Source organism: Gavialis gangeticus, unplaced genomic scaffold, assembly GCF_001723915.1.
Source record: "Gavialis gangeticus isolate Ggan-Ray unplaced genomic scaffold, GavGan_comp1, whole genome shotgun sequence".
NCBI classification, from domain to species: Eukaryota; Metazoa; Chordata; order Crocodylia; family Gavialidae; genus Gavialis; species Gavialis gangeticus.
The window spans coordinates 131,619,551-131,633,600 of NW_017729024.1; the positions used below are offsets into that span (position 1 = coordinate 131,619,551).

Consider the following 14,050-nt stretch of genomic DNA (forward strand, 5'->3'; position numbering starts at 1 on the left):
CCTGAAGTACTATTTGTGCAAAAGTTCCACCATACAGCTTATGTACAAAATGCCACAGAAAGCAGAAACTGCCGAAGAAAAGAAGATTTTGAGATTTCTAAAAACAATGTTTTTACAGATGTAACTTTTAGGAAAAATGTGTAAGTCACTAAATCTTATCAATATACATGCAAGTAAAATAATGTTGTGCACTTCGTATACAACTTTGATTGCCTGCAACTAATGTTAACAGTCTGTCAGCGAACATAGGAAACATGTTTTTTTTAAATGTGGTTTTATAGAGGGATGATGTTTTATACCATCTTTCTCACTCTGTTATCTGGAAACCTAATTAAAATAGCAGATATTGCAATTAGAAAAAAAAGCGACCAAAACCACTTCCTATTTCTCTAAAATTGACTTTTAAGAAAGAACCAATACAATTTATAGAATAAAAAATGGTCTGACCTAAGCTGGAAATATGAGGAAACTGAGAAATTCATTTGAATGGTTCCTCTATGACAACTTAAACACGAATCTTAAACAGTTGCTTTGGTGGATTTAAAAATAAAAGCTTTTTCTCTAGTGGTCTACAAGATGTTGGCATGTATTTATAGAGATTATTTTCTGGTTTAGTCAGGGGTCAGCAATCTTTTAGGACCAACAGGCCAAATAGCGCAACTCATTCTGAAGACAGGTTGCTGCTCCCTTGGTCTCCTGAACTGGCTGCTGCTCCCCCCACACACAACCGCCACCAACATCCTGGCTTCAAGGGGCACATAACACCGCTTGGCAGGCCATAGGTTGCTGATCCCTGGTTTAGAGAATTATAAAAGACATGCTAAAACACTGATTGATGATATGACAATTTTAAATCTGCTGTTCTTAAAATAATCAACTATTTTCTTCTCTCTCTCTCACTTACTCTCTCAATATAGATTGTAAAAGTAGCTTAAAATACCAAACACACAAACATACATGTACTAGCAAATAGTAGTAAATCTGTTCATTACCAAAGTATGTATCAAATCCTCTGCGGGTTGGAAGGCACTCTTTTTTGTACATGCCTAAATGCCACTTTCCTACCATATGGGTAACATATCCTGCTTCCTTTAGCAGTTCTGGCAGGAGTTTATCATCCAGTGGGTGGCAGTTGGGTTGACAAGGCCAAATTATTTGATGTTGTAAACCTGTATGAATCTTGTGAAAACAAAAAGAATCCAGGTATTAGTCAAAACAGTATGATGATAACATACTCAATGAAAACACATATTGCATATCTCTGAATATATATAATTGTATAAGTATCGTCCATGTTGGAATAGTATTGTTGTTGATGGCCTAAGGAATAAGCAAAAAGCAAGATTTGTGAGGTGAATCAGCAATTAATCTGTCAAGCAAAGAGAAGTTGTCATAAGCAGGTATGGTTTTGTGGCTCGTTATAAAATACTTGCTCTAGCTGCAAACCTCTATCCGCTCCACAAGTGATATTGGGCTTCTTACTTTTCAAATTATCTTATTTATTAACATAATTAGGTTTAACTACAGCAACTCTTCTTTATTTGATGTTCTGCTTCCTTCACAAGTTAACTGCCCTTGTTTTAAGTGATCACATTCATTAACATAATGATGTTAAACAAAAGCAATTGTTCTAACTTGTCTGAGTCCACATCTGCTTTTTTTCCCCCTCAGACCTAAGGGACTGCATTCCATGCTTTCAAGTTAGTCTAGTATCTCTCTCAACTATAACGTTTTTAGTTACTTGTGAGGTTAATGTGAACTACAAACTATTAATTTAGACTGTGATTATACTATGAAAACTTTCTATTGTTAGTTTTTAGAGCAACCACAGCAACCTCTTGATAATGGTGGACTAATTTCTAAGCAGGTTAGTTATGAATCACCTTTTAAATGACTTGGAAATAGTCATAAATAGGAGTGAATGACACTGTACTATAGACTACTTATGAAAAAAATTAAGACACTGCAAAAATCAAAACATATTTTGCTCTTCTTTGGCAACACCTGATTGGCTAACTCCAATTCTCTTGCTTGAGGGCCACCTGGAATGATCCTTTCATAAGCACACAACAAAGGTGATTAAATACTATTTACCAGTGCAGGAAGCCATTTATTTTAATTTGTGATGAAGAAGGAAATCACAGAGCCATTGTCAATATATGCACAGGACTCTGAAGATGAAAGAATAAAACAACCAGAAACATATTTAAATTCGTTGCTGGCTTTAACTTTCTTTTCTGTCCCCATTACTTTGTCAAAACTATAGTGCAATACTCAGAAAGCAAATGAGGAAGTATAACAGAAGAAGAAAAACTACAAATTAGGAAATGATTTGTTTCAATACCACCCTTGAATAATGAAATGACAGATAAGCCATTTTGCATGAAACACTTTTCTCTTGTTGGATTTTGTCTTTTATTTTTTTAACAACAACAAACTGTATTAAAACAACTTTGTTTTAAAATCTGAACTGTTTATTTATGGCAAGCTAAGAATTATATTTGAAAACTATGGAATACTGTCAGGTTACATGACAGTTTCCTAAGTCAGTGGAGGGTTGTGTGGAGTCATTGGAAGCTAAATCACTGGAAAAGGACAGTATTAGTGTAATGGGTAATGTTAATCTTTTGAGTGACCCAGAAATGCAACTAGCAGCAATCAGGTGACAGGCTGTGTCTGTATTGTATGATTCCTGACAGGGGGAATGAAAAGTTAATTCGCTTGCCAAGGTTCCAGGGGTTAGTGGTTATGATACTTACACAAAAGAAATAGAGGCAGTTGGGGAGCAGCAGAGAAGTTTCACCACAATAAGCACGCAAAATGTCTCAGAAAATATTTGGAAGGAGAGATTTGAAGGTAAGACGCATACATTCCCCCACACTGATTCAGTCTCTGGCCTCCCTAGAGTACTAACTGCAGTAGTAGTGTTGCAGCAGAGTAACAGTAGATTATGCAGCTGGTCCAATAAAAGATATCACCCACATCAATCCTTGCCTCTCACATAATTGGAGCCATGTCCTTTTTTATATGTTTACCTATTCATGAGTAACTAGATTGAATTTACCAACTTTCTTCCTGTAAGAAACCATTAGTCAGAAAATTAAAACATATAATCTTTGGCTCTCTCTTGATTGTTTGGAACTATCATTAAAAAAAACTGTATGACATGTAGCTCACGACATTGTATTTAACATATCATATCTGTCTTTAACATATTAATCAGTTGGGAAAGGAAATGAGTAGTAGGGTTGCCATGTTTGCAGATAATACAATATTGCTTAGATTCTTCAAGACTGGAGAAGACAAAACTGTGCAGAAATCCAGGCAAATAGCCAATACTAAACCATGGCAGAAAAAATGCAAATATGGACCAGCATATCATGATGTACCTTCAAAAGAAGAATTCAAACTATTCTTTAGCTTTAGAGCCTAGTAAGATATTATAACAATGCAAGGAAACAAGCTAGATATCACTGTTTGCAACTGTATGGAAACTTCCCCTCTGTGCAAGAACAGTCAAAAGCTAAACACAAGAACGATACATAAGGAATGTGATGAAAAATACTATAGGAACTATAACAACATCATTGTGAGTCAATGTATTCCCTCAGATGGAATATTGTGTTCAATTCTGGCCACCCCACTTCAGAAAGGTAACAGGCAAGTTAAAGATGGTTCGAAGATGGACAGCAAGAATGGTTAAGAGGTGTGAGAAAACTTTTCATAAGAAGGAGGATCAAAATAACTGGAATTGTAATGTCAAAAGGAAACAAATGAAAACAAGATGAAGTTTAGTCAATTCTACTGATCTCCCAGAACAGAAGAACAAAGGGAGTCCTATAAAACCAAGAAGGAAAATATGTAAAAATAGTAAAAGGAAGGGGTCAGTTGTGTGATGTGCAGCTCACTAACTCAAGATATTATTGAGGTCAATTAGCTTAAAAAAATTTTTTTTGGATATTTACACAGATAAGAAAATACCCAGTTGTAACAGTCACTATATTATAGGGATGCACTGATAGAGATTTTTGGGCCGATACCAATGGCTGATTTTTAAGGACCCATATCGGCTGATACCAATCCAATTCCGATATGCAGCTGGGCAGCTTGAAGACTAGCGCTGGGCTGGTAAGTCTGCTGTGGGGGAAGGGGCTGGAGAAGGGAAGGGGTGTGGGGGGGGTGCAGATTGAGGCCCCCACGGTGAAGGAGGGAGTGGGGCCGAGGCAGGCACTGCTCAGCTGGGGTGAGGTGGGCATGGGATGGAGCTGCAAGTGGCTTATCCAGGGAGGGGAGCAGAGCAACTTCCACCCTGCACACACCCTGGGACACACAGGGGGCTTGCGTCCCCAGATCTGTGCACAGGTGAATGTCGGCTGCCACAGTGGGCTGCAGGGGTTGAGCCATGCTGTGCTCAGGGTGGGCAGCAACAGTGCTGGGAGGGCACTATGGGAGGGCTGTAGCCACCCCAAAATTCACCATAGCCCTCACCTCAACCCCTCCTTCCAGCGCTGCCGCTACCGGCCTCAAGTATAGTGCAGCCTGGCCCAGCCCTGCTGCCAGGAAGAACACAGCATAGCCCCTGGCCCCAGCCCACAGCAGGAGCCTGCCCTCACCCTGCCCCGCACACAGATCTGGGAGCACACATCCTACATGCCCTCTCGGGGTGCATGCAGCAGTGGGAGCTTCCCCATGCCCATCAGACAAGCCACTCATGGCTCTGTCCCGCACCTGTCCTGCCCCGGCTAAGCCACGCCTGTCCCTGTCCCACTCCCTCCCTCACCACGGGGGTCTCGATCTGCCCCCTCGCACTCCTTTCCTCCCCCCACAACAGACTTACCAGCCTGATGCTGCTCTCCAAGCGCCCAGACTGTGCTTCTGGCCCCATGCATGCTGTGGCTGTGCACAGAGCATTTATCAGCCACATTATCATCTACATCAGGCAAAAAAAGCCAGTTTCCAATACTATCAATTTTCCCTATATCGGTGCCAATCCGATATGGGACCAATGTACCGGTGCACCTCTACTATATTAGACATTTTTTTTTTACCTAGGACAATGACTAACCGCTAGAAATTAAAAAGAATCCTGTCTTTGTGGACAAAGAATGCTTTAATTTTGTTTCTGTAAAACCAAGAGTTTGATGTATGATAGTTAACCCTCAATTTTTTTTCTCTTAGCTTGGACATATTGTAATACCTTCTATCTACACTGAAGTTTACAGGGTATACCCTGACCCAGTGAATTCAAGTAAAATATCTTGTAACAAATCCTGAGGGAAAAAACAAGGCTAGGTAGGGTGTATTAGCTAGTTTTAATCCATGTTTCTGACGAGCAAATCCATAAAGAACTATCTAGTGTGCAAATGGCCATTTTATCTAACTTGTTTCATAAACCTACAACAGCCTTTCACAGATTAAGAAAAATAAGTTATACAACACTGTCATCACAAGCAGTAGTGTGTTACTAAACCACTTGTTAGCACTTTAAATTCCTAGTGCACTTTATTTTTAAAGTCTAAAGGTACTGGATTTGTATAATGAGAACCATTACATAAAAACCTAGCCACTTTAGACACTTGAAAAGAGGAAGTAATATTAAGAATCAGTTCTTTCAGACCAGTTTTAAACAAAATGTCACACATTTATTTCTATGTAACATGAAGCTCAATATCATTTACATCCAGAATATTTTAATTTTGAGAATTTTACAGGAGGAATAAGTTATCAAGGTAAAGCCCTGAAAAACGAAGTAATACCACTAGGACCTGTGAGACCTGCCAACATGCTAGGAAACATGGGAGAAAAAAAATCTGTTGTGGATGCAACTGGGTACATAAGAAATATGACAGTCTGTGGGAAACAGATGATTTACTTGTTTTAAAAGTCTATCCTCAGTGCAAGCCAAAGCAGGGTTGTAATAGATGCAAGCAGGAACTAGATAAAATGTGAAAGGGAAATAAGAATGAGTGAGTAAAAGTGGTTTTGGCAGGGCAGGATTAAAAACAGTTTTTTTCTGCACAGAAGATTTTTCTGAATGTTTGTTGAGCATTACCACCATTGGTGGCAGATTAGAAACACACCAAAGAAAGTTAAGCAATAATCCACTCCTCTCACTGTGTGAGGATTCTCTACCAGTATCTTACTGGAAGGCTCCAGGACCCAAATAATTCTATACCATCTGTCACACAACACTATCACATTTATAGGCTGACAGAATTTGATTTTTATTTTTTCAGAATTTTGACTGATAATATTGATGTTTATTTTTAAGTACTTATTTTGATATTTATCAAATTAAATTGTCAGGACTGAATAAAATTAGGGGTGCGGAGGACAGACAATTTATTAATAACAAACATAACTATAGTAGGACTGCAGCCAGCTGAGCAGCACAGCTGCCATCAGTCCTGGCTCCACTGGCCCATAGCTTCCTCATCCACTTTGTTATTTCCTCTTCCTTTGTTCCCAGTCTCCTGGGGTTTCTGGGCGCTACAGTCCAAACTCCAGTCAGAACGGTCCTGTAGGACTGTTCTTCCTTATCAGCACACACTGCATGAGCCATCATTTCTCTTATGTCCCCTTTTGATTATTAGATAGAAATATTTTTTCATCAGTCTGTGAGTGCTGATTATCACTGTTTATCATTTTATCAACTTTTACCAATAAAAAAGTGAATCCTCCCAAGCATACATATTTACTATAACCCACCAAATCCGCCCAGAATTCCGAGTTTTCCTCTGTACATTGAATTAAAATATTGTGATTCCAAAGACTTATAAGTTGGCTAATTACCATCCACACAGTACTTGGGACAAATGTCTCAGTAATGCAAAACCAGTTTTAAGGAGCTAAAATGTTTGAGAAAATTGGTTTTCTCCTCGATCCTTCTGGTTACGGGTCATGGGCTTAGGAGGGAGACATGAACTGAAGTAGTGAACAGAAGACTGTGGCGCTAGTGCCATCATGAAGGCTTTGGCTTCTATTACCACAGTCCGCACTTCGAAGAGAGAGGCAGCGATTTGTTGGGAGGGAACGGCCTCCACCTCACTCTAGGGAAGAAGCTCTTCTCAGCCAGAATGGCTGACCTGCTTGACTAGGCCTCAACTAAGTTTGCCAGGGGATGGGTGGATGACCACCAGTGCAAACCCACCAAGCATCAACCACAAAAATTAGCAAGTCAGGATGCTCAAGGGAACTCACTCCTAGAAAAGCCCCATCCCTGGGCTGGGACAGGAGTGCAGGGAAGCCTAGGGCCTCCAATGGCAGGCTCACTTGCTTGTACACAAATGCCAGGAACCTGGGGAACAAACAGAAATAACTGGCCCTTCTGCTAAACAGAAATGACTATGATCTCATAGGGATAATGGAGACCTGGTGGGACTCCACCTATGACTGGAACACAGGTATAGATGGTTATACCTTGTACAGGAGAGATTGTGTTGAAAGAATGGGTAGGAGTGTAGCTCTCTATGTGAAGGAGCAGTACACTTCCCTGAAAGTGGAGATTGGCACCCAAGGAGGGTGACTTCAGACCCTCTGGGTTAGAATACGAGGGGAATGTGGCAAAGGGGATATAATGGTAGGAGTCTACTACAGACCTCCAAATCAGGAGCGAGAGCTTGACCATGAATTTGCTAGGGAACTGGCTGAAGCTGCACGCTCTTGGTGTATGGTTGTCATGGGAGACTTCAGCTGCCTGGACATCTCATGGGAAGAGCACTCAGCCAAATCCAATTGGTCACACAGCTTCTTCACATGCATGGATGAGCTCTACTCATCTCAAGAAGTTTACGGGCTAACAAGAGGTAAGGCGCTGCCGGACCTGCTACTGGCCAAAGGGGATAATCTAGTCAGCAACCTAAGAATCAAATGGAAGCTGGGAGACAGTGACCATGAGTTGATCACTTCCACTATCCATCGCAAAGCTGGCAAGTCAGTCAGCAATGCAGAAGTCCTCAGCCAACTTTCATAAGCTCAGGAGGCTAGCTGTTGAGGCCCTGAGAGGCCGTTCATGGAGGGAGGATGGTGGGGGGGAGGAGTTCACAGTGAATGGTTACTCCTTAAGGAGGAGATCCTTGAAGCACAAGGGAAATCCATTCCAGCCCACAGCAAAGGTAGTAAAAGGGCCTGGCAACCCCCTTGGCTCAATAAGGAACTCACAGACCTCCTGCATCTAAAAACAGAAGCTTACAAAGGATGGAAGCAAGAAACACTACTAAGGAGGTGTATTCAGCACTGGTCCGAACCTGTAGGGAGCAAACTAGGAAAGCCAAGGCTGTAATTGAACTCCAACTGGCTACACAAATTGGGAACAATAAGAAGTCCTTCGTCAGATACACGGGAAGTCAGAAAAAAAAGAAGGGCAACACTGGACACCTGCTAAACCAAATGGAGCAGCTAATAACCAATCTCCTTAACGATTACTTTGTGTTGGTCTTTCACCAGCCCAAAGGGACCACCTTGCCTGACAAGATGCAGGATCACTAGGGTAAGGGTGAACATATGCCTATCACTGGCATAGATCTTGTGAGGGAACACCTTGAGAGGCTGGACACCCACAAATCAGCTGGTCCAGACAGACTGCACCCAAGAGTGTTAAACAAACTGGCTAACATCATAGCATGGCCACTGGCAAGGATACTCAGGAACTCGTGGTGCTAGGGCAAGGTACCTGAAGATTTTAAGAGGGCCAATGTGGTGCCTATATTCAAGAAAGGGAGGAAGGAAGATCCAGGAAACTACAGACCAAATCAGTTTGACCTCAATCCCTGGTAAGATTCTTGGGGGGGGGAAAAAAAAAAAAAAAAATCAAAGAAACCATTAACAACAAGCTAACGGAAAGCAACATTCTGAGGGATAGCCAACACAGCTTTGTTGTGGATAGGTCTTGCCTAACCAATCTCATTTCCTTCTATAACCAAGTGACACATCACCTAGACAAAGAAGAAGTTGATTATCATATATTTGAACTTTAAAAAAGCCTTTGACCTGGTATCCCGATGTCCTTATAGCAAAACTGGAAAACTGCAACCTTGACAACCTTATGATCCAATGGCTAAGGAACTGGCCCCAGGGTTGGACCCAGACAGTGGTAGTTGATGAAACCAAATCTGCATGGCACATAGTGACCAGTGTTGTCCCCCAGGGCTCTGTTCTCAGACCTGTACTCTTTATAAATGATCTAGACTCTGGTGTCAGAAGCAGACTGGTTAAGTTCACTGACAACACCATACTATGGGGAAGTGTGGTCACACTTGAGGATAGGCTGGTGATCCAGGCCAACCTCGACAGGCTCCCAAGGTGGGCGGATGAAAACCTGATGGCATTCAATATGGAGAAATGCAAGGTGCTCCACCTCAGGAGAAAAAACCCACATCACACTTATAGGGTTGGCAGTGCTACGTTCGCTAGCACCACGACTGAAAGAGACTTGGGGGTCATGACTGACCAACAGATAAACATGAGCCACCAATGCGATATCGCAGCCGGCAAAGCAAACAAAACTCTGGCTTGCATCTACCAATGCACCTCAAGCAGGACCCATAAAGTCATCCTCTCACTGTACTTGAGGGCAAGAGAGCAGGCCTTATGAAGAGGGCTGAGAGCCATGGGACTCTTCTGCCTGGAGAAGTGTAGGCTCAGGGGCGACTTGGTGGCAGCCGATAAGAACATAAGGGGTGTGCATCAGGAAATGGGAGAACGTCTGTTCACCAGTGCACCCCAAGGGAAGACAGGGTCCAACAGTCACAAACTCCTGGAAGACCGTTTTAGGCTGGACATAAGGAAAAACTTCTTTACTGTCCAAGTCCCCAGGGCCTAGAATAGACTTTCTGTAAAGGTGGTGCAAGCACCTACTCTGGACACCTTCAAGAAGCATTTGGATGCCTATTTTGCTAGGAACCTTTGACTGTAGCTGACTTCCTGCCCCTTGGGCCAGGGGCTGAACCCAATGATCTTGCGAGATCCCTTCCTGCCCTAATGTCTACAAAATCTATGAAATCCTGCTTTCAGAAGTGACTTAAGCTTTTGAGAGTCCTGCTGAATGCCCACCTGCATCTTCAGTACCTTTGACTGACTTAAGAGTCCGACATGTCAAATTTCTTTTGCACCCAATCGCATCCATAACAAACTTTATTTCTCCCATGTTTCCTAGCATGCCAACAGGTCCCACAGGTCCTGATAATACCTCCTTACCTTTCAAGACTTATTTTTAATAACACACTTGTACAAAATTCCTTAAGTTAAAACATTCCAGATGTAAATGATCTTGAGCTCCACATAGAAGCAGACACTGCATAACAATATTAAACAGATCTGAAAGAACTGGCTTCAAAAATTACATCCTTTGGTCAAGTGTCCAATATAGCTTAAGGCAGAGATTCTCAACCAGGGTGCTGCAGCTAGTACTGTGCAATGCTGGTACTGTTCGGTATGCAAAAATGATTCACAAGATAAACCCAGGGATTTAAAATAGGAATCCACATGTTAAAAATATGCCACCCTGTTGTAGGGTTTCTGAGTTCTGTGCAACAAAAGAGTTGCTTTAGGATTTTTCTGTGATCAAAAAATGATTAAAAGCTGGCACTTCCCAAAGGAGCCTCCAGGCTAACAAGGGACACCTCCAGTTGGAAAAGGCTGGGAGCCTCAAAGTGAGGTTTCTTCAAGGTGCTCATCATTGGACAATGACAGCACCTTTGACTTTAGATATAAAAAGAACAAATCAGGATTGCAGAGTGACACAGCTCCTGGTGCTGCTAACTAAACAGGGTCCCTCAGCTGAAAGCCTGCTCACGCAGCACGGATGTGTTTGTTGGTGGACCAGGCATTTCCAACCAGGGGTTCAGTTTTACAGTTATAGAGGATCATCGAGAGGTAGAAGCTGGAAGGGATCTCCAGAGGTCATCTAGTCCACCCTGCCTGAGGCAGGATCATCCCTATTCAAACCATCCTATACAGTCCTTAATCTACACTACCATCAACCCTGACGCAACACAGGCCTAACACCCTGTGACAGTCACAACCCCCCTTTGATTCCTGCTTCACCCAAAGTTTATATCAAGCTGTCTAGCAGTGGCAGCAGCATTTCTATTCAAACAACATCAAGGGAACCACTTGACTTCACGGCTCATTACAGTTTATCTGATTTCTTCTGAACTCTTTGATCCACCAGCTATCCTGTCTTCTGCAATGCTGCTGTGTGTTAGCTGTTCCACTGCTCCTATTTCACAGCCCTGCCGACTGTTTTTTTCCACTTGAGCTAAAAAAATTAGCTGGGGGTTTGAAACATTAACCCAGAAGAACATTAACTGTGGTGTGGAAATAACTTACTGTGAAATGTTGGATGCACTGTCAAGATCCTAGAATCATAGAAAGTGAAGGCTGGGAGGGAGCTCAGGAGGTTGCATCTAGTCCAACCCCTACTCAAAGCAGAACCATCCGTAACCAGACCATCCCAACCAGGCTTTGCCTATCCAAGCCTTAAAAATTTCTAAGGATGGAGAGATGCTACCACCTCTCCAGGAAGCCTGTTCCAGTGAGGTGGCAGCACTTCCATCCTTAGAGGTAGACAAAGCCTCGGTGGGGTGATACGAGGTGTTCAGGAAGGCGAGATCTACCGCTGTGAGAAAGCAGCATGCTCCATGGGAACGCCTGCACTGCGGGAGTAAAGAAACACCGCCTCCCCGTGCGGCTGCCCAGCCCACCACAGTGCCACACACGCAAGGTGCATGGCGCTGCAAGTGAAGGCACAGCTCAGCAAAGTCCATTCGCTTCTGCTTGGGCCCTTCACTGGGCAGCACAGCCCGGGCCCTGGCCTGCTAGCAGAGCTTCCCACTTAACAGGCGAGAGAGGTGCTCTGGGCTGCAGGGGATGAAGCAGGGAACAGCATACACCCCTCTTTTGAAAACCCTAGATGTGCCCATGCCGCCACCCACGGGGGTGGGTTGGCTGGCTGCCTCCTGGGGGGGCCGGGCCGGGCGGGCTCCTCACCTGGTAGCGGCCGGAGAGCAGCTGGCTGCGGGACGGGGTGCAGAGGGGCTGCGTGTAGTAGCGCTGCAGGCGGACGCCCCCGGAGCTCAGCGCGTCCATGTGCGGCGTGCGCAGGCGGGAGCCGTGCCAGCCCACGTCGTGCCAGCCCAGGTCGTCGGCCAGCACCAGCACCACGTGCGGCGCCCGCCCGCCCGCGCACGGCCGCGGCCAGCACAGCACCAGCACCAGCAGCAGAGCAGCACAGCCCAACCGGGCCCGCGCCATCGCCTTCCCACCACACCAGGAACTGCAGCCGAGGCTGCCTCCGCCCGTTGGCCCCGCCCGGCGCTCCGCCTCCCGCCTTGTCTCGGGCAGCCGCCGCCCGCCCTCTTGCCTCAGCGAGTCGCCCGGGGCAGCGCTGGGGCTGGGTTGCAGGAGGGCCGGGGGGCGGTGCCCGGGTGCTCTGCTCGGCCCCGGACGTGCACCCCTGGAGGTCCCGGGCAGGCTGTCAGTATCAGCCCCCCCCCACCCCCCGAGATAACGATAATAATAATAGGAGGCAGAAAAAAAGTTACCATTTCAGGCCCACGTTCTGTCAGGGCCCTGGGCGGCAGCCGCCCGCTTTGACCGTGTCCGGCCCAGGCTCCACTCAGTGTTCCCCCGGAGTGCACTCGCTGTGAACCTCTGACCCTCGCTCCTGGCCCTGTTTTCTATTTAGTCATCCCCCAAACTAAGTTGAACCACGCTCAGTAGCACGCTCTAATAACAGGGGTGCTAACCATTGCTCTGGGCATAAAGCCCACGCTGCCCTTATGCATCAAATAGGCCTGTTGTTTCTGTTTGGTGACTGACTCTGGGGCCGTGGTCCTGTCCCTAACCCACTCGTATCTCTGGGCAGTTTCCCTAGGCAGTGCCTGCTGGCTCCACTGTCTTGTTTGAGGGCGGTGCCCAGTGTGATTGGCTCAGCGTGTCCCCCGGGTGCTTGTTCTCAGCCTCTGCCCCTCACTCATGTCCCTGTTACTGTTTTAGCTGTCCCAAGGAATCAGTTGGTGCACACATAATAGCCCCTCAAACAACAGGAGGGGCTAGCTGTTTGTTTGGGCCCATGGCTATGATTCTCTTGTGGATCAAAGAAGACATTGTTTCTATTTTAGTTTGGGTTTCCTTGCTTGTTTGTTTATTGCAAGGAAAGAGGTAACAAGCTGCAAGAGCCTGCCAGTTGTTAAACCTTAACTGGCAAACCCAGTTGTAGACATCATTTTTTTCCACACATAAAAGTTACCAGACAGAGAAAACAATATTTATAGTGTTTTTTTAAAAAAACCTTTAGATTCAGTGAGGTACAAAAAACTGAACCTTAACCATGCAAACTGATGGAAAATCATGAGTTGAAATAAAGTTAGATAAGCTTTCAACAGTAAAACATGCTGCTCTTGGCTTCCTGTAAAAAATGCCTTGTGTTTGAAAGCCCCCTGGCCCTGCGGATGCCCCTCACTCCTGCAACAGAATCTTTCAAATGTGGAAGGTGTAAAGGACAGACGTCCCTGTCAGCCTCAAAGTCCTGTTCTGCTTTTGTGCCTGAAAGCTTGTCTAACAGCTCTCCCAACTTTACAGCTGGCCCAAGAAAACTTTGCTTCCTTCACCTCTGGCAGAAGAGTAATTGAACTGGAAGAATACCTACTCTGATGTTCAAAATACAAACTGTACAACAATTTTTTCTTCAAATTATCAGAAATTATAAGCAAGCTTTTATAAAAAGTTACAAGGTTAGAGAGCAATGCCAGATATATAAGCAACTTTTCCCCTGTTATAGGTTGGCAACATTTGTGATGAAAACACAGCAGAGGTTCCCAAATCTATTCAAAGAGTGGACAGCATTAAACGGAAAGATAATCTCGTGCTAATTCTGCTCCCAGAATCTGCAAGGTGGGTAGGCTTGTAGTCAAATAACATCGCTGTGGCAATTACAGCAATTGGTGACATGGAATATAAATCTGAACTATATTAAAGTCCTTTAAATAAAATGAGGAAATTGTACAGCATCATATGTCTAGCTAGAATCTGCTGCATGGAACAGTTTAGA

General features: G+C 44.3%; 1 protein-coding gene across 1 annotated transcript in view; it reads right to left on the minus strand.

Moving 5' to 3' along the window:
* The window catches only part of ARSB (arylsulfatase B), a 200,904-nt gene extending 188,627 nt beyond the window's left edge, over nt 1–12,277 (minus strand). Inside the window, exons 1-2 of the mRNA XM_019517735.1 lie at nt 11,989–12,277; nt 993–1,179 (exon numbers count right to left, since the gene is read on the minus strand). Of these exons, the coding sequence (XP_019373280.1) occupies nt 993–1,179; nt 11,989–12,252 (451 nt within the window). The 5' untranslated portion in view covers nt 12,253–12,277. The remainder of the gene's footprint in view (nt 1–992; nt 1,180–11,988) is intronic.
* Between the last annotated feature and the right edge of the window lie 1,773 nt (nt 12,278–14,050).